Below are 20,126 nucleotides of genomic sequence, written 5' to 3' on the forward strand. Positions count from 1 at the left end.
AAGCTTAGACCCCGCCCCCTGTGGCCCTCCCCCGCCAGCCCAGGGCAAGAACAAAACAACTGGGCGTGGCCCCGCCGCAGCACTCGTGTGGGGGCTCTAAGGGCTTTAGGTCCCTTCCCCGCAGGGTCCTTCCAACTAGGCGCACTTATTAGGCCCTGACTGTGTACACGCGCCTTCCTTCCCGCAGTGGTGTTTGGGACCCCAACCCCACAGCCCCCACCTGCTCTCACTGGAGGCGGAGCGGGGGGAGGAGAGGGGGAGAGGGAGGGGGAAAAGGAGAAAGGAGCAGGTTGTGTGACCCGGGGCCATCCTTTGTGCTCTGCTTCCGGGTCATCAGTAAGATCCACCAGAAAGGAAGGCCAGGGCATTTCCACCAGAAAACAGGCCGTGTTTAATCAAATGGACAGCCCACCGATACAAAAGACACCATCCACACTGTGCACAGTTACATGTCTTTGGCAGGAGGCCCGCCCCCAAAGGGGAAGGCCCTGGGGCCAAGATCGGAGCCTGTATCCAGGCCTGGGGAGCAAAATCAGGTTTCCCCTGGAGGCCCCCTCTTAAGGGCGAGGCCCAAGCCCGGGTGAGCGTGTGGAGAACTCGAGAGAACTCTTGTGAGCCTGGGGGCCAGCTGTACCAGACTGGGCCCAGGCGAGCCCACAAGGACCAGCCCTGGCATGAGGAGGCGGCCTGCTTTGAGCTCGGCCTCTGGGGCCTGCTGCCCCTTGGAGCCCATGGCTCAAACAGGCCCGAGGGCACGAGGTGGGGGTGGGGCCCTCAGGCCAGCCAAGCGGTACATGCATGCAGGGGGTTGGATGAAATCACAGGGACCAGCCTTCTCCAGACTGGACACAAGGGCTGCCCTTTCTGAGGATGGGGACCTGAAGGGGAGCCGAACTGGAGCCGAAACACAAGGGAGGCATTCCCGAGCTGGGGGCCTGGCTAGGCATCTCTCCTACCACGAAAAGGGCAAGCCCAGTGTCCTGGGAAGTGGGGCACACCGGTGAGACCTGGGGTTTCCAGGAAGGTCGGGACACGGAGCAGGAGGAAAAGGAGGAATCAGGCAGGCTGGATGGTGGTGGCAACCCCCTGCTAAGGGGGCCTGATGGACAGCAGAATGCCAAAAGGCCCACCGTCTGCCTGAGTGTGTCCCCAGGATTGGCCAGGAACCTCCCAAGATGCCTGGGATGCCAGGAGGGGCTAGAAAGTACAGCCAACGGTCAGGCGTCCTGGTTGGCAGGAGGGCCTACTGTAAGGCCCAAAGGTGGGTAGCAAGCAAGAGCAAGGGGATAGCCCAAGAGGGGCCACATCCCACTTCCTGAGATCACTAAGTGGATAGGATGAGCCCACCTCAACGGGGATCCATGGCTTAGGATGGACATGCCCTATTCAGAAAGAAACCGCTTAGGGGAAGAAGGAAGGCTTTGGGTGTAGATGGAGGGGAAAAAAGGAGGGTAGCATTATATATTCAACACTCCCTGGAAGAGTGGGTGTCAAAGGACTCTGGCAGGAAGGTAAGCTGCTTCCGTGGCATTCCATCATATCCCCCTGGGGACAGCAGTCAGCCCAGGGGGAGAGGCAGCTCTCCAGTGTGGAGTGGACTCTGAAGATCCAAAGAGAACCAGCACTTCTGAGAAGTCCCCAGGTGAGCCAGGTGTCCCGGCGGTGAGATTCTGAAAGGATGTACCCAGACAATGACAAGAGAAGGCAGAGTACAGAGCTGACAGTGTAGGCCACAACCAGCATGGCCTGGAGTCTCTCTGCCTCCAAACACATGGGCTCTCAGGCTACAGGACTCCATAGGCCTGCATGGAAGCCCAGCTGGCAGCCCGCTGCCTCCAGTGGAGGGCATTCGGGAGCCTGAGCCCAGCCAGCTCATCCCAGGGGCTTCATTTCCATCCCGGAATAAATAGTGCTGTCTGGTTCAGTGTCATCCCCACGGGAGGCCAGCTCCCAAAGAAGGCTGGGGGAATGCAGGGCCTCCAAGGCCAGTGCTTAGAGGAAGGCATTGGAGGGAAGGGTGGTGGGTCCAGCGCAGCTGAAGAAGTCCTGGCCAATGAGGCGTGGGAAGCCCTCCAAGACTCTCACCTTTACTGGGTCAAACTTCCAGTATTGGCGACCATGGAGGAAGTAGGCATAACCTGGAGGGAAAGGTGAGGGAGGGGTCAGTGAGAGGGATGGGCCCCTGGCACCCCAAGGGGCACTTAGCTTGCTCCTCCCAGGCTTGCAACTGGCACAATCTAGCTTCATCAAAGGCTCAAAGGGGTCATGAGAGCTGTTTGTTCATGTATGAATCACGGGCTGCCATGTGCAGTGGGGCGGGAAGAGCGATGACTTTGAAGGACCCTGCCCAGCCCAGCAGGCCCCTCCCTCCCCATAGCCCAAACCCACCATGGCTGTCTTGGAAGGCAGCACTGATCTCAGAGGGTACTCCTCGCCAGTCAGTGGTCCTTCTCGGGTAAAGGCCATCAACTCTCCGAGTGCTGGTGTGGAAACGCCAGTAACTGCCCCCATGGAAGAAGTAGATTTTGTTCCTTCCCGTCCCCCATACCAGTGCTGCATGGATGCCTGAGCTTGTTAGACCTAGGTTAGAGAGTGGTGCCGGGCCCAGCACACGCTGCTCTCCAGCATACACCCAATATTGAGAGCCTGAGCAAAGGACACCAGAGGGGAAATATTCAGGGAAGGGGACACAGTGACAGAGGGAGGGGGCTCTGGGAGCATCTCCCTTCAGAGAGGCTGTGGGCACCACCCTTAAACAGGGCAGGGGGCACAGAGACAGAGGGAGGGGGCTCTGGGAGCATCTCCCTTCAGAGAGGCTGTGGGCACCACCCTTAAACAGGGCAGGGGGCACAGGGACAGAGGGAGGGGGCTCTGGGAGCATCTTCTTTCAGAGAGGCTGTGGGCACCACCCTAAGGCAGGGCAGGGGACACAGTGACAGAGGGAGGGGGTGCTGGAAGCATCTCCCTTCAGAGAGGCTGTGGACACCACCCTTAAACAGGGCAGGGGGCACAGGGACAGAGGGAGGGGGCGCTGGGAGCATCTCCCTTCAGAGAGGCTGTGGGCACCACCCTAAGGCAGGGCAGGCCCCCAAATAATACCTCTATAGGAAAGGGCAGAGGGAGATGAGCCTGGGAAGTGAAAGGCTTGAGATACTGAAGCAGATGGAGATAGGGAGAGGCATGCTGGGAGCAAGAACTGGGCATCTGCCTGAGAGACTGGGAGGAGAAGGTCCCTTTCCTTGCCCTGTGATGAACAAGAGGAGGAGCTTCTACTCTCCAGACACTTGGGCTGGATGTAGGTGGCCCCATCCCAAGGGGATACAGTGAGCATGAGCGTAGCAGTAGAAGGCAGGAAGGCAGGCAGGAAGGAAGGAAGAAAGAAAGAAAGAAAGAAAGAAAGAAAGAAAGAAAGAAAGAAAGAAAGAAAGAAAGAAAAGAAAGGAAGGAAGGAGAAGAGGAAGGAAGGAAGGGAGAGAGGAAGGAGGGAGAAGGAGGGAGGAAGGAAGGAGAAGGAGGGAGGAAGGCAAGAGGGAGGGAAGAAGGAAGGAAGAAGGAAAAGAAGGAGAGGAGGAGGAAGGAAAGAAGGGAGGGAAGAAGGAAAGAGAGGGAGGAAGGGAGGAAAGAAGGAAGAAAGAAAGGAAAGAGAGAGGGAGGAAGGAGGGAGAAGGGAGAGAGGGAAGGAGGAAGGAAGGAGAGGGGAGGGAAGGAGGGGAGGGATGGAGGGAAAGGAGGGGAGGGGAGGGAGGAAGAAAGAAAGGAAGGAGAGGAGGAAGGAAAGAAGGAGAGAAGGGAGGGGAGGGAAGGAAGGATGGGGGAGGGAAGGAAGAAAGGGGGGAGGGAAGGAAGATAGGAGGGGAGGGAAGGAGGAGGGACACTAGGTTATCATTCTCATCTTACAGCTCAGGACACAGAAGCACAGAGCTGAAGTGGACAGGGCCCCTGGCTCCCACAATCAGGACTTGAACTCAGGTCTCGACTCCAGGCTCAGGCCAGGAGCAGCTTTCAGCCTCTGGCCATTCTCTCCTCTTCCTGTCTCTAATCTCCTGGATCTTCCCTGCTGTCCCTCTCACCCACTCTCACTGTCTCAGTCCCCAGCCCCTGGCCTCCCACCTCTCACTGGGCCTGGGAGCTCTCAGGGGAAGCTGCCTGATCATGGGCCCCACCCTCAGGCCCCAGGCCCTGTTTTCAGCCCCTTCCTGCACACTCTCCTGGGCCTCACCCTGGAAAAACCAAATGTTGCCCTGTGGATCCTCGAAGGCAGCGTCGAGGCTGGTGGGCAGGCCTTGCCAGTGGCGAGAAGCCAGGGCCGGGTAGCCAGGCTGTAGCCGCCCAGCCCTCAGCCTCCAGACAAAGCCCGACTTGAAAAAGAAGAGTTCTCCTCGGATGGTGGCCGCAGCATCAAAGTCTGTGTCACAGGCGTCTGGCTGCATGGGGGACATGTTGGCAGGATGGGGAGAGGCATTAGAACTGGTGGGCGGTGCAGGGGGGGGCGGGGCTGGCAGGTGGCCCTGGGGCCTCACCTCTAAGGAGATCTCATTGGTGTCTATGTTGCCTGGCTGGGGAGGGGGAGGCACTTTGGAGTGGGGCCAGGTGGGCCCCGGGGCTGGAGGGGCCTGGTCCAGATGGGGCTCTGGGCTGGGCTGAGGTCCAAGCCGCCGTCCATAGAGGTGCTGGATCCCCTGCTGGTCGTCTGGGCTCAGGCTCAGAGGGTAGCGGAAAGTGTAGAAGGGGGACATCAGAGCTTTGGCTTCGGTTGAGTGCTGTAGGCCCAGCACGTGGCCGAACTCATGAGCAGCCACCTGGAGCAGGTCTGTGCCTGGGAGGGATGGACAGGAGGAGGCACGGGAGCCTTGACACCCCAGGAGAGGCCAGAGGCAGGGATCCCCATCCGGGGACAGCCAGCTGTCCTGTGTCAGTTCCCCCAGGCCTACCCGCCACCCAGCCTCACCATCTACCTTGTCTCAATTTCCCCCAGCCCAAGGCTCTCATACCCAGGTTGTTCCCAATGGTCCAGGACTCATCATAGTCAAAGTGCACATCCCCCTCCCGGTGGGTCTTGGGAAAGAAGGCATGAGCCAAAATGCCTCCAGGGCCATCGAAAGGCAGATTGTCTCCATGCCAGTACCTGAGGAAAGGCTGAGGTCAGGAGGTTCTGCCCAGCTGCCCCTGGCCTGGGACACTGCCAGGGGATTCATTTCTGCAGTCTAACCAGGGACCAGGGACCCCTACCACTGGGGGTGGGGCAGAAGGGAGACCTCTGGCCTCAAAGCCCAGTTCTTGGCTTCTAGTCCACCCAGGTGTGTGACCTTGGACAGGTCTTTAGTCCTGTGAGAGTGGGATTCTTCTCCTACCCTGCCTCAGAGCTGTCATTGTGACTAGGCTCAGTGACTTAGACTTGTTTCTCTGTTCAGTGCCAGGGCCAACCCTCAGAGCCCCAGGGAGCTTCAGTGACTCACCTGAACTTCTCCTGGGCACATTCAAGACCTAGTAGCCATTGGAACCCAGGCATCCTGGTCTTGATTTCCAGGACAGGCCTTTGGGATTTTCAGCACAGGCATGACATGGAACCAGCCTAAGGCTAGGGGCAGTGCCAGGGGAAGAGCCAGATGGCCCTGCTCCTACACTGGCGCTTACCTAGTGAAGTCAATCATGATGTCCGCCCTGCCTTCTTGCACCTCCGTGAAGGTAAGTGGGGTCACATCGCTCCATACCCGTAAGGCCTCAGCCATCATCTGCTGGACTTGCTCCTTGACCAGCTGCCAGGGGAACCGCATGATTCTGGATAATGTTGGAAAAGATGTTGGAGCTGGGCCATGAGTCAGACCCCCCAACTCCAACCATGGCCAGGTAGGAAGGCAGGAAGGGAGAGAGGAGGGAGGGAGGAAGGAAAGAAGGAAAGAAGGAAGGAGGGAGGAAGGAAAGGAGGAAGGGAGGGAAGGAGGGAAGGAGGAAGAGAGGGAGGAAGGAAAGAAGGAAAGAAGGAAGGAGGGAGGAAGGAAAGGAGGAAGGGAGGGAGGAAGGAAAGAAGGAAAGAAGGAAGGAGGGAGGAAGGAAAGGAGGAAGGGAGGGAGGGAGGGAAGGAAGAAGAGAGGGAGGGAGGGAAGGAGGAAGGAAACGAGCATTTATTAAGTATTAACTATGCACCAGCCTCTATGCTGAGCTTTTACAAACATCTCATTTGAGCATCACAACAGCACTTTGAGGCAGGGGCCATTGTGAGTCCCATTTTACAGTTGAGGAAACTGAGGCAGGTGGAGGTTAAGTGACTTGGCCAGCACCACTCAGCTAATAAGTGTCTGAGGCTAGACTTGAACTCAGGGCTTTCTGACTGCAGTTCAGGTACTCTGTGCCTATGGCGGGCTTGCAGCCTTGTCTAAATGTCTGCACAGAAAGGCTGTGTGTGAGGGGAGCATGAGTGCCAGTGAAGGCCGGGCCTCCCCCCTGCCCTCTCTTCCTTGTCTGCAGCTCCTGGAAGGGGAGACTGATCTCCTCCCCTGCCCTCCCCAGCCTCATCTAGAGGAGTGTGGAGGAATGTCTGCCATCCCACTAATGGGGCCTCTGGAGTCATGGCCTCCCTACCTGTAGGTGAGGTTGACCTTCTCCCAGCGCCCACCAGACAGCACAAAGCGTTTTTGCCGGTTCTGGAGGTGTGATCCACGAGGCACGTTGGGCACACCACAGCGGGGACGGCCCTGAGCCATGGCCCACTGAGGGGCAGCTTGCATGGAGAAGACTGCAGCAGAGGCTGTGGCCTTGGGGACACCCTCAAGCCAAGGTCCATCCTCTTTGAGTGCTGAGTCCTGCATAGAAAGCAGAGATGCCTCAGGAACTGCCCCCCCAAAGCTGAGTGCTCCCCACCCCCAGCTGCCCTGGGTTGAATCTCAATTGCAGCTCTGACTAGCAGGGAAACCACCCTCTCCCCACTCACCAGCTCTGAACCTCCCTCCTCAGTTCTGTTCAACCCAACAAACCCTAATCCCTCCCTGCTGTGGGCAGGGCTCAGTACTCAGTACCTGGGCTACAGAGATGAAAGTCAGCCAAGACCTGCCCTCAAGGAGCTTCCATTCCACCAGAGGTCAGGACAGGGCCCAGATATGGAAGTTCTCAGATGTCACACCTGCCTCAGTCACCCTCTCACAGAGTAGCTATCACTACCTTATAATTAAAAGGCTATCATAGTATTTTGAGAGATTGTCTGGCTAACGAGATACCACTGCCTATCAGAGTGAAAGAAAGACTGAGCAAGAAACAGAGAGAAAGAGGAGGCAGGTAACTTTCCTGAGAGTGCATCTTGTGAGCAAAGATTCTAAGAGAATCCTTGGGAGGCTTTGGTGGCTTTCCCAAGAAGGCTGAGAGAAGTAACTATGTTCCACAAGGCAAATATGAGTGGTTCAGTGTTGGGTCCAGGCCCTTTCTCCCAGTTGAAATGTTGTAAACCATCATTTACAGTTTTCTTTCACTACTTGTTACATTGTTAATAAATTATAGCATCAGTAACTTTGATGGTTAATTTAAGCCTAGCAGAGGAGATAGACTAAAGAGAATATAGACATAGAGTAATTGTATACTTTAAGGGAAAGAAGCTTCTCCATTTAAAAAAAAATAAGTAATCTTTAATAAACTGGGACTGGGGGCTCAGAGCTAATTGTTTAATGAAAAAGTTGATGTTGTCATTTTAGTAACCAATAATAACATACCTGTGGATCACCTTAGGACTCAAGCTGATGGCAGTGAATGTAGTTTGCCCTAAACCTGCCACACAGAAGAGAGGACACAAAAGCAGAGACAGCGAGAGCTCTCTCCCCAAAGGAAACAGACTGCCTTCCCTAAGAGGTGGGCTCCTCTCACTGAGGCTGGAGAGCCACATGCCAGAAAAGTTGTTGAGGTGATACCTGTGAGCGGAGGAGTTGGAACAGATGCTTTCGAGGTCCCTATCAATTCTGATAATCAGAAATTCAAGTATAAATTTGTGTATAAAAAAGCCCTAAGAAAGCAACCACACATAATTGGGGTGAGGAAATCCTGAAAGACTTCTTGGAGGAGGCTCCAAGGAGCCTGGACCCAACCAAACATGAATGAGGCAGGAGGGTGGAGATGGGTAGAGGCATTCTAGGTGAAGGCCAATCTGTGGTGGCTGGAGAGTACACGATAAAGATGGGGGTGCTATGGCCAGAAGGAGAGAGAGCCTTATGTCTGTTACATCTATTTGTCTAAGTGAGAGCACCATGTAACCATCTAATTTGACCTACAGGAGTCATTCTTTATTGCCATGGCTGGAGGGTACCCCAGAGGTACTCAAGTACAACTCCCTCTTTTTATAGGAGAGGAAACAGTCCCAGAAGGAGACGGGACCTGCCCAGAGGTACACAGTGGTAAAGCTGGGATTCAGAGCCTTAACCTCAAGCCTGATGTTCTCTGCAGCCCAGCCTAGCCCCTCCCTCCCTCCTCTGCCCCAGGGTCTGCCTGCCTGCTCACCTGCCAGGCACCAGCCCTCACTTTCCGCTTACCACCTACACCACTCAGGCTTCTGTCACACTACTGCAGAAGCCCCCAGAGGGCCAAACCAGTGTTTGCTGCCCATCTACCTGTACCCTACACTCAATGCCAGGGGGCCTGAATATTAGATGGCCACATGGACCCAGAGCAGGATACCACCCCTCCTTTAGCTCCAGTCCGTGGCTCAGTCTCCCCTGGCCTGGGGTTTCCTGTTGTAGCTGAGTGGGACCACTCTATGGTTCAGCCTTCCTGCCTGAAGGGAGGAGACCAGGTCCGTTGGTCAGACAGGCAGCATGGCTGTGGTATGGGAGCATATTCAGGGGCCAGGATGCAAGCCCCAGGACTCTCTTTGTCTCCTCCAGGCCCTCTGCCCTGCCTCCAGCCCTCACACAGTCTTCCAGAGGGAGCTGCTGGAGCAGGGCCAGGCCAGCCTCCCCAGGGGACTCAGCTGGGCCCCAGGACATGTGGGCAGGCTCCCAGAGTTCATTTGGGTGCAGTCAGAGCTGTGGATGCTTCTCTGGGGCCTCCTCTCTCAGGAGTCAGGGTTCTTTCCAGGCATCCTCAATGGCACTTTTCCTCCAAACCAGCCAGTGGATACACACCAGGAACACACACAGTACCCACTGTGGGCACTCACCCTCACCCAGAGCCAGGGCAAGCACACAGTGGTGGGCTCCATGGGCATGGTCACAGGAGCACAGACACCTGTTATAGGTCGTGTGGCCCTGACCGGCCCCCAGCCCACAGCTCTTGACCACAGTCTGCCTCAGTGAGACACTGATGCTGTGAAGGCCCTAGAGGGAGAGGAGGAGGGAGAGAAAGCCACAGCCCCAGCAGAGTGCCAGCGCAGGCTTGGGGGGTGGGGTGGCAAAGGTAGCCCCAAGTCTCCCCCTCCTGCTCCCCAGAGCCCCCAGGAAAGGGGAAGGGCGCTAAGGGACCGGGGAGGCAAGGCTGCGGGAGAAGAGAGGAGGAGCGGAAGGACGGAGGAGGGGGAAGGGGAGGAGCAGGGGACCAGGCCAGATCTAGGTAGGGAGGACACCCACAAGGGCACAGGTCAGTGAGCCCGGGAGCAGAACTTGGGGCCCCCGCCATGGCTGGGGGATCTGCGTGGCCACCCCCAAACGCTTGCGCCGCCTGGAGGAGGGCTCCCATCTCACCCCTAGCCTCTCTCCCGCACGGGGACCTGGTGGCACTGCCGAGGGGGGGCTGCGGGGGCGGAATGGGGCCGGCCTGAGACTCACGGGCAGTGGCGGGGGCGGCCGAGCCAGGACCCGGTGCGGGGGCGGGAGCAGCAGCGGGAGCAGCAGCAGGAGAGCTCCAGGGAGCCGGAGAAGGCGGCGGCTGTGGGCCAGGGCTGGGGCCATCCCGGGGCGGGCGCCAGGGGCCTGCGGGGCGGGCCCGGAGCCGGGGTGACTGCAGCCCTTTATAGGCTCAGCCTGGCCCGCCCCTCCCATCTCCCCCTTCCTCCCTCCCCCCCCCCGAGGTCTGAAGGCTCCCCCTCCCCCTCCCTGCTGCTGGGGCCTGGAGGCCCCCCTCTCCCCTGGCTCTGCCCCCCTCCCCGCCTCCCCGGTCCGGGCCTGGCCCTGCCCCCCTCCATCAGCACCCAGCCTGCCTTTTGTTCTCTCTCCCTCTCTTCCCACCCCCGCTCTGGGCAAGGAGCGGGGAGCCATCGGTGGCCTGCCTCTACCCTCCTCCCCCCCACATCTGGAGGGGACCCTGCTGCAGCCCTAATCATTAACAGACAGCACCCCACCACCACCACCACCACCACCACGACTGGTTGTGCCCCGAGGAGTGCAGATGAGGAGTCGGATGGCCCAGAGCCCTAGTGGGGAGAGCCAAGCTAGGGGCACAGAGCTGAGGAGGTCAAAGGCAGGGCTGAAGGGGCTAGGGAGGGGTGGGACCCAGCACTAGACAACCTTGCCCCCCAGGGAGGTAGGCTGGGGAGTGGGCTCAACTTAACATCATTATGGCCACAGAAGACCCCATGTCAGAGGATGCTGGGCAGTGTGTGGCCAGTCCAGAGTAGACCTGACCTGGCTAGAGGCCTCCCCCCACCCCAGGCACTCACACACACAAGGAACTAGGCCTGGAGCTAGACCAGAGGGAGCCTCCAGTATATGGCCTTTGAGAAACCCAGCTACCATGGCTGGGATCCCAAACCGCCCCCTGACTGGCCTGTCTGCCACCCTCTGAGTCACAGCTCCTGGGCTCTCCTGTTCTGCTCTGGCCTTTGGCGTCTGGCCACCTTGTCCAGTCTCCTCCAGCCTCTGCCCCTTGCTGCTACTTCTACTCCTCAGCTCTGACTCCACTGGCCTCTTCTCTCCTCCATGGACCTCAGCTCTATTCACCACCCTTCTCTAGCCTGTTGCCTAGGGTTCCCACTGGCTTCTGGCCTCTTCTTCTGTCTGATACCCTCTGCCTATGACCTCTGATTGCCCCCTTTCCCCTTCGGCCTCCCGTCTGGCTTCTTCCTCTGGCTTCCTTCTCTGGCCTCCTCTTCCCATCCCTGGCCTCCTCTTCTCACCTCTCACCTCTGGCTTCCTCTTCCCACCTCTGGCCTCCTTCTCTGGCCTCCTCTTTCCATCTCTGGCCTCCTCTTCCCACCTCTTGCCTCTGGCCTCCTTCTCTGGCTGCTGTATGGCAGACTTCCAGAGATCTCCACAAAACGTAACTGAGGGATAACTCACATGGCTAACTAAGGTAAGAGACATCTCACTCCAGTTTCTGTAACTCTCAAAGGTGCACCCATTGTCTCTTCAGCTCTTCCATGTGGCACAGGCTCTCCACTCCTACACTTGGTGACCCCTCCAGGTCTCTAAGAACTTTCTCTTCCTCCCTGGGATTCCAGGTCAAGTTCTCCTCCAGAGCCTCTGGACTCTCCCCAGCATTCCAGGTCCTCCCTCTGGGGCTAGTTCCATTCTTCAGGGACTAGTGGACAGGCTGCTTGTCTGCATCCATCCTTCCCCCCATCAACCTGTCTCCCTGGGAGGTGCTGAGGTCCAGGGGAAGTGTGTGGGACGAGTGAAGACCTCTCATAAAAGGGAACAAATTAAATAAATAGAAATAAGTAGGATAGTGAGTCCCATTTCTCTACTTAGATATTTTCCCCTCCACAAGCTTAGCTAGTGACCGTAAAGCCCCCGAGGTTAAGAACAGGTCCTGTGTATTTACCTAATGGCGAGAGGCCTGGAAGAAAGAAGGGTTGAGGTGAATAAGTCAGCAACCATAAAATTCTCTGAGGATAAGGATAAGACACAGGATACTCACCCCCTGTACATTGACCCCAAGATAAGAGAACCTCTGTTTGGGGAAGAATGGATGGAAAGCCGAAAAGCCAGGTGCAATATAGATGTGCAGGATTAGGTAACTAACAACTAATTCCTGCCTGTCACCGATAACCGAACTGTTTGTTTAATCGTCATTGTCATTTAAGACAGATTTACTACCTTGAGATTGATAGTAGAATGAAACAAGGATGGTGGGAAGTTTATGACTGTCTCCTGCTTGTAAAAATAACCATACTGTTTGTTCCTTGCCATTATCCCTGGGTAGATTTATCGCGTCTAGATTGTACCCTCAAAGCTTACGTCTGCAAGCTGAGAGGAAGAAGGTTGGGAGGGGGAATTGCGGTTAGGGACCTATATAAACACCCCAATTTTCTGTGTCCAGTGCGCTCTGACACTGAGAGACCTTCGGTGTCCGAGTGGCCCTTTCCCGGGATCGTAATAAATATTCCTTTCTACTTTCACCTTGAGATGCCTCTGTTGTTAATTTTTGGATTCGTAAAATCCATCCCACACAGAAGTATGCTGGCTCTGCCGGCAGAGTACGTGACTATGGGCCAAGTCCATTGCCCACCAAAAGAGAGTGGTCTCCCACATGACCTCATTGCCAGGCCCTTCCAGCCCTGAATCTTCTGTTTCCTCAACGATGTCCCTTCTGGTTTGCACATTGCTTTTGCCAGCTCTTCACAAGTGACTTGGGTCCACAGCACCTCTGTTGTCCTATGGATCACCTGCGTCCTGGACTCCTCAGAGACTGTGGCACTCAGAGTTCCAGCTGCACTGCCTCAGGAGCCCTCCCCAGCAGGGCATGTGCCGAAGGAGATGAAGCGCTTTCAACAGAAGAATTCCAAAAGACACAGTCTCCAAAAGGCCAGTAGCTGGAGAAATACGCAAGCAAGCCTGAGGATTTACCTCCCTCTCTGCAGACTGGCAAAGATGGCGGACAGTAGTCTAACACAGCCCAGGAGGCCGGGCCACAGCCCCCATTCCCTCTGTGTTCTGGGCATATGCACAAAGATGGCAGACGGTGGGCTGACATGCCCCAGGAGTCTAGGCCACAGCCACCACTCCCTCTGTGGTCTGGGCCCATGCACAAAGATGGTGGATAGTGGGCTGACATGCCCCAAGAGTCCAGGCCACAGCCACCACTCCCTCTGTGGTCTGGGCCCATGCACAAAGATGGCGGGTGGTGGGCTGGGCTGATGTGCCCCAAGAGTCCAGGCCACAGCTGCCACTCCCTCCGTGGTCTGGGCCCATGCACAAAGATGGCGGACGGTGGGCTGACGTGCCCCAAGAGTCCGGGCCACAGCCACCGCTCCCTCTGTGGTCTGGGCCCATGCACAAAGATGGCGGATGGTGGGCTGGGCTGATGTGCCCCAAGAGTCCAGGCCACAGCTGCCACTCCCTCTGTGGTCTGGGCCCATGCACAAAGATGGCGGACGGTGGGCTGACGTGCCCCACTCCCTCTGTGGTCTGAGCCCCTGCACAAAGATGGCGGACAGAGGCCAGGTCACAGCCCCCACCCCTTTCTTGCTCACTGCCCATGGTGGGGGGGCTTAGTCTCCAGGGCACTAACCCACCCTAGCCCCCGGGGACCAGTTATCCAAAGCTTCGATGGCACCTCTTTCCCGCAGGACCTTTTTCATAATAATAGCTGGTCGTTGACAAAGCATTTGGGGATTTCATTTGATCCTCACCACACCCTGGGAGGCAGGGACTTTGGTTGTTACCATTTTATAGGTGAGCAAGCTGAGGCAAGCAAGGCCAAGTGACTTGCTCAGGGTCCCAAAGCTAGTAAGTGTCTGAGGTCCGATTCGAACTCAGATCTTCCTGACTCCACGCTCCATACTCTGTGTGCTGTGGTGCCACCCAGCTTCCTTGTATGATATGAATGTGAATGGCACAACTATTTATTTCCTTTACAGAAGAGAAATGCTAAAGCACAGGAGACTCCCAGGATACATTGGAGGCAGCTGGGTGGCTCAGTGGTTAGAGCACTGGGCCTGGGATCAGAAAGACCTGAGCTCAGATACAGCCTCAGACATTTGCTAGCTGGGTGTGGGCGACTCACTTCACCCTGCTTGCCTCAGTTTCTTCATCTGTCAAATGAGCCAGAGAAGAAAATGGCCAAGGCCAAGACCAATGGCCAAGGAAATCACCGCCAAAAAAACCCCAAATAGGATCGAAAAGAGGCAGACACAACTGAAAATGACTTGAACGACAGAGGATGCATTGATGGAAACCCTTGAAAACAGGATTCAGTGGCTTAACTCACTCTTCTCTGCTGGGAAACTGACATAAAACCCAGTCAGAACATGAAGCAGTTTGCCATCTTTACACTTCACCTCGGCTCTGCACTGTCTCCTCAAAGTCTGTGTCTTTTGGTAAGCCAGACCAGGAGCTGGGGCTCTTCCTCTGACAGCTGGTCAACTTCCCTGATGCAGAACCTTCCCTTTCTGCCAGGCAGCTCCATTCATTGACCCTGCAATCTCTGGACCTCTCGAGAATGAGCTGGCCGTGGTTTTTTTCTTTTTAAATGGTACAACTCCTTTCTCCACTGTTGTCCTCGTGGAGTGGAAGGAGGACAGAAGGACACCTTCCCCCACCCCCACCCCCCCTACCCCCTCCGCCTCCCAAGATCTTCCATGCCATAACAAATACCAAGTCCATTCAGTGCTTGGCCACCACATGGCTCAAAGTAGCCTGGGAGTCTGTCATTTCTAACATATCCAAGAGGTAAGCTGAGTCACATGTGTGCTTGGCAGGGAACATCTGCACATGCTCTGTACACCCCTTGTGTAATAGTAATTAAGGTGGAACTTTTTTTTTACTGTTTTAGAATGCTAAATTAACTAAGTGTCTTTGATTGAGCCTTACTAGGTGCAAAGCCCCAGGCCCAAATGCCTATCTACCAGGTGCTAAGCCTATGTGGGCATGAAGCCCCCAGGGTCCTAAGGGGAGTTGCTAAGACCAGAGGCAATAGTAGGAACCAAAGTTCTGGTCGCTCAGATAACGTTTGATCATGTCTGAGGACTGTATAAAAAGAGAACAGAACTGTTTGTTTGAGGCTCTCACTTCTGGAGGAGTATTGGCATGGGACTCTGGGCAGCCATTCTAAGAGCCTCCTGGCTCCTCAACCCAGATGCTAATGGTTTCTTAGTAACTATAAATTGTAATCTGGTCTGTTTATATTGTGTATGTTTGTAACTTGTTTGTATTTGCTCTGAAGTTCAGGTTGCTGGCTTTTCTTCCTGAACTAAGTGAGTTTATATGTATATGTTGGATTAAAGTAATATTGTTAACCCCTTAATATTACTTTCCTTAGTAGAGCAGATCAAAAGAACCTGTGCTGGCAGCATCCTTGTTGTTGGGCTTGTGCTGGTCTTTCACCCCAGCAGCTGCTAGCTCAATTGTTGCCGCGCCATGCTTCAGTAGGAACTGCCAGTGTTGGAAGGGCTGTAGGCATACAGATATGATGGTCCACTGTGGACAGAGTGGGATCGAGGCCCTGGACTTCTCAATCGGTAACTGTGGCAGAAATGCTCCGAACCCTAACCCACGGTTTTGTGCTGTGAGCTCACTCAGGGCATTCCTTCCCAGCATGCATTCCAAGGAAGGGAGAAGCTGAAAGAGAAGCCCCATGTACACTCAGCTCTCCCAGTAGGGTCACGTATGTAAAGCACTCTATACATGCTATAGAAGCTACCAACGCCGCCAAGCTGGATCCAGAAAAGAAAAGAGGGTGCTCATCAATTGGGGAAAGGCTCTCATGGAGGAACGTGAAAGAATAATATTGTGGTGTGGCAGGAGCTTAGGCATATGAGGAATTCTGAGGAACTGGAGATAATTTGGGTAAACTGAGGCAGGGAGAAAGACCAAGAGAGCAATATACATCCTCCATGTCCTGCTGTGCCTGTCCCTTGAGGGAAGAGAAAAGTTGGTGGAGGCTGAGACATCTTTCTCCTTCTGAAAAGGTTTGACTTCCATCTCCTGCTGTGCCCTTTTCCTTCCTAATCTGCAGCCTTTGGAGGGAAGAGGGGCCATGAACAGAGACCTATGTCCGATCATCTGCCCATAGGCTTTCCATCTCATACCATACTTGCCTCCAGCTTCCTTTTGGAAGAGGAGTGGCATTCTCACATCTCACATAGCCTTCACATCCTAGTGACTCTGAACTCCTCTAGAACCTCTTCAAACCTCACTCAACACCCACCTCCTGATTCCTCATTCCCATCATCTTTGAAGCATGAAGTGAATAGCACCCAGCCCTCCCACTGTGCCCTCTGGAATGCCTGTTCTCTAGGCAACAAGCTTCCTTTCATCTTCAATCTTTTCCTCTCCCACTCCTTCCATCTAACAGCTCTTACCGAAACCTGAATATACTCAATGATACAGCCTCCCTGGCCTCCCTTTCCAGTACTGGCCGAACCTTCACTAATTCTTCTCTGCTCACTGGTTGAAGGAGGGTAAGTGGAATATTCATTGATCCCCATGGCCACATCCAGGTTCTCCCCCTTCCTCCTATACTCAGAAACCCCTCTTCCTTTGAGATTCATGCTATTCATATCTACGACCCAATTATAATCCTGGGAGCTGGGCCCTCACTGCTGCCCGGCAATGCTACTATATATCCCTTAAAAACTTACTCCGCCACTCTCCCCAATGGCTATTCCAAACCTCACCCCTCCTCAAGCAACCTATGGCTCTCCCTCCCTCCCACTCTGTCAGCTGAGAACTTTGCCTCCTATTTTACAGGAAAAAAAATGAGGCCATTAGCCCTGTGCACCCTCTCCTTCCCTGGCCCTCATCTTCTATCACTGGCACCTTCAGCTACTCTCTCCTCCTTCATCCCTGTCTCCTGACCAAGGCTCACCTCTCTACTTGTTCAAGTGATCTCATTCCATCCCATCTCCAGCAGGTTTCCCCTTCCCCATCTCTCTTATCTTCAATCTCTCCTCCTCTACTGGCTGCTTCCCCACTACCTACAAACCTTCTCGTGTCTCCCCCATCATCAGAACCCCTCACTGGATCCTTCCATCCATTATTCCATTGAAACTGCTCTGTCCAAAGTGCCAGGTTACAAGTGGCCTCTTCGTGCCAAGGCCAACAGCCTTTTCTGCATCCCCATTCTCTTTGAGATCTCAGCAGCCTTGTGCACTGTCGATCACTCTCTCCTCCTTGATCCTCTTTCCTCTCCAGGTTTTCAGAACATGCCCACTCTCGTCTCCCTCCTGGTTCTCCTACTGCCTCTCTGGCCACTCCTCTGTCTCTTTGGCTGGATCCTCTTTGAGATCACACCCTCTAACCATAGGTGTCCTGCACCAACCTCTCTGCTGGCTGCCAATCTTGCATCTCCAACTGCCTTTCAGATGTCTCAAACTGGATGTCCAATACACATCTGAAATGTGCAAAGCAAAACTCATGATCTTATCCCCCTAAACCTTCCCCCGAGCTCCCTGTTACTGTGGAGGGTACTCCCATCCCCCCAGTCCCTCAGGCTCCCACCCTAGGAGTCGTCCTGGATTCTTCACTATTTCTCAACCCCCATATCCGATCTGTTGCTGAGGCCACATGCCCTCATGTCTCCTCTGACCATGCCCCTGCCCTGGTGCAGACCCTCCTCACCTCACCTCACCTCACCTATGGCAGCAGCTACCGGGGGTCTGTCTGCCTTGGATCTCTCCCCACTCCAGTCCATGGGGGTCTGCCTGCCCCAGTCTCTCCCCACTCCAGTCTATTCTCATTCAGTCACTAAAGTGATTTTCCTAAATCAAACATCTGACCATGTCACCTCCTGACTCTCTATTGTCTCCAGGATGAAATACAAACCCTCTGTTTGGCATTCAGAGCCCCTTGTAGCCTAGCCCCCTCCTCCCCTTCCCGTCTTCTTACACCTGACTCCCTGACATATCCGGGCCTCCCAGCTGTCCCACCACAAAGCCGCATCTCTGGGCATCCTCCCTGGCTGTCCCCCACGCTTGGAAGGCCCTCCCTCCTCCACTCCTACCGCTGACCTTCCGGGCTTCCTTAACCCAACTAAAATCTCATCATCTACAGGAAGTCTTCTCCAACCCACAGTTCTGATTTGCTGTGTTAAAGATTTCCTGTTTATCCTGCAGAGTACTTGTTTGTACAGACTTGTTTGCTTGTTGTCTCTTCTATTAGCGTGAGCCCCTTGGAAGCAGGGACTGTCTTTTTACAATTTTTGTATCTCCCAGGCTTAGCACAGTGCCTGACACATGGTGGATGCTTAGTAACTGTAGGGTGATTGATTGAAATTCGGAGGCTACAGTGATGGAAGATGAGTTCTGAGCAATTGAAACCCCAATAATGTCACTAGAAGACAGATAATAAAACACCTGGTCATCCCTGCCCTCTCCCACCCCAACCCCCAGCCTCTGAAGACAAGGCAGTCTTATCTCCCTGGTACCTTACCCCTCTCTCCAATATCCATTCTCTCCTTATCCACTGGCTCCTTCCCTACTACTTACAAGTTTCCCACATTTCCACATTGTTTTTTGCTTTATGCCTTTTGTTGTCTTCAGTTAACAAGTATTCATTTTCTCTCCTCATCTCCCTTCACAATAGAAAAAAGAAAGAAAAACAAACAAAATCCTTGTAAGAAACAGGCAGATCCCCACATTGGCCATGTCGAAAAATATAGGTATCCTTCTGGCCCCGGAGCCCACCACCTGCCTTATCATGAGTCCTTTGGAATTATAGTGGGTCATTGCATTGATCTGAGTTCTTCAGTCTTTCCAAGTGTTTGTCTTTATGATGTTGCTGTTGTTGTATCCGTCGTTCTCCTGGTTCTGCTCACTTCACTCCGTACGAGTCTTCCCCCATCTCTCTGAAAGTTCCTTTCATCATTTCTTATAACACAATAATAATCCATAACTCATATACCATAAAATTGTTTGGCCATTCCCTAATTGATGACCTCTGCTTAATTTCCAGGATTGTTTTCCCATCACAAAAAAGAGATAGTATAAATATTTTTGTACACATATGTCCCTTTCCTCTTTCTTTGGTGTCTTTGGGTAGAAAGTTTAGTGGGTAGAGTTCCAAATTGCTTTTCAGACTAACTAGATCAGCTTACACGTCCACCAAGCACATATTAATGTGCCTGTTTTCCCACAGCTCCTCCAACATTTGTCATTTTCCTTTTTCATCAACTTTGCCAATCTGAGGGGTGTGAGGTAGAACCTTAGAGTTGCTTTAATTTTCATTTCTCTAAATGTCAGTGATGTGGAGAGCTTTTTCACATGCTGATTGCTGGCTTGTTGTTTTTTCTTAGAAAACTGCCTGGTCATAAGCTCTGATTCTTTAGAAACTTGAATCAATTCTTAATATGTCTTGAAAACCAGGCCTTTATCAGAGAAACTTGATGCAAAGCTTTCCCTACCCCAGTCAACCATTTCCCTTCTAGTCTGCATCCAATCTAAACTTTCATTTTCAAAGTTAATTTTGTTTCTTCAATGGACAAAAATCTACCTTCTCTTCCTCCCAATTCACAATTGAAAAAAGAAAGGAAAGAGGATGGCAAGTTTGGGGAAAGAGAAAGTGAGGAGGGTTTTCTTAACAGTAGTGGGGAGTTCCTTTTTAACAAGCAGCTTGAGTCTATAGGCATCCCACAGTTTCATAGTCCAGTTGGTTCACCACTTAAATCAATACAGGCCACATTAACACCTTCTGCTATGAAATCTTCCCCCCCCCAGATTCCCCATAAAACATACAGCAGCATTCTGAAACATCTGAACAAAAAGACTCAGCAGACAGTTTTTTTTGTATTCATGAAATGTGTTTTGTCTTTTTCATTAGTAGTGTAAGTTGAATCAGATGGTGTCATTTTAGTATGGATTTCATTAGTTCTTGGTTTTTAAAATCCAGAATTACTTTCTATGCATGAAATAGTTTTCATTTTAAACTGGCATGTCGTTTGCACACAAAATTAAAGAATAGAGCAAAATGATGCCACGCAGGAGAAGACCAAAGAGATGCACTAAGCCAAGTGAAACATTCTCTCGGTAAAACGGTTATCTTGCCTTGAAATTCACGCAGTGAGACTGTCCATAGTTGCATGAAAATAGCTATTTTTTTCCTAAACCATTTTTCATTCATGAGCGTTTTCAAGTTTTTCATACTGTACACATGATACCGGCAGCAACTGCAAATGAATGCCGAATTTGGTACACACGTGTCATCTACCTCAAGGTAACAAAAGTATGTGGCAAAACATGTGCCACCCACAGTGCTTCACACAATATGCACTTCTATTTAGCCAGCGTTATTATAGTAACTTCTTAATAAGAATCATTCACTGTTTATAAGTGTTCTGGTGTG

The 20,126-nt window shown here is 53.5% G+C and overlaps 1 protein-coding gene across 3 annotated transcripts; it reads right to left on the reverse strand.

Annotated features, from left to right (window-relative positions):
* Nucleotides 1–367: 367 nt before the first annotated feature.
* MMP11 (matrix metallopeptidase 11) lies at nt 368–9,915 on the reverse strand. Of its 3 annotated transcripts, none has more exons than XM_036736972.1 (8): nt 9,738–9,915; nt 6,580–6,800; nt 5,635–5,778; nt 4,992–5,125; nt 4,521–4,816; nt 4,220–4,424; nt 2,389–2,646; nt 368–2,138 (listed from the first exon to the last, which is right to left on the reverse strand). In XM_036736972.1, exons 1-8 carry the CDS (start codon nt 9,858–9,860, stop codon nt 1,993–1,995), a joined length of 1,527 nt encoding a protein of 508 aa, XP_036592867.1. In that variant the 5' UTR covers nt 9,861–9,915; the 3' UTR covers nt 368–1,992. The 3 variants fall into 3 exon arrangements, with proteins under 3 accessions (XP_036592867.1, XP_036592876.1, XP_036592882.1); XM_036736981.1 differs by having other exon boundaries at nt 1,992–2,138; nt 2,389–2,501; nt 9,738–9,880; XM_036736987.1 differs by lacking the exon at nt 368–2,138 and adding an exon at nt 3,100–3,244 and having other exon boundaries at nt 2,565–2,646; nt 9,738–9,880.
* Nucleotides 9,916–20,126: the final 10,211 nt, after the last annotated feature.

Source organism: Trichosurus vulpecula, chromosome 1, assembly GCF_011100635.1.
Source record: "Trichosurus vulpecula isolate mTriVul1 chromosome 1, mTriVul1.pri, whole genome shotgun sequence".
Lineage (NCBI taxonomy): Eukaryota > Metazoa > Chordata > Mammalia > Diprotodontia > Phalangeridae > Trichosurus > Trichosurus vulpecula.

What these genes read in the sequence shown, in the direction of transcription:
- MMP11 (XM_036736972.1), bottom strand. Translation starts at nt 9,860, where the DNA reads ATGGCCCCAGCCCTGGCCCACAGCCGCCGCCTTCTCCGGCTCCCTGGA. An exon ending in CCAATGAGATCTCCTTAGAG is followed by an intron (nt 4,425 to 4,520) that starts GTGAGGCCCCAG and finishes TCCCCCATGCAG; the next exon opens with CCAGACGCCTGTGACACAGA. An exon ending in CAACATTTGGTTTTTCCAGG is followed by an intron (nt 2,647 to 4,219) that starts GTGAGGCCCAGG and finishes TCCTTTGCTCAG; the next exon opens with GCTCTCAATATTGGGTGTAT.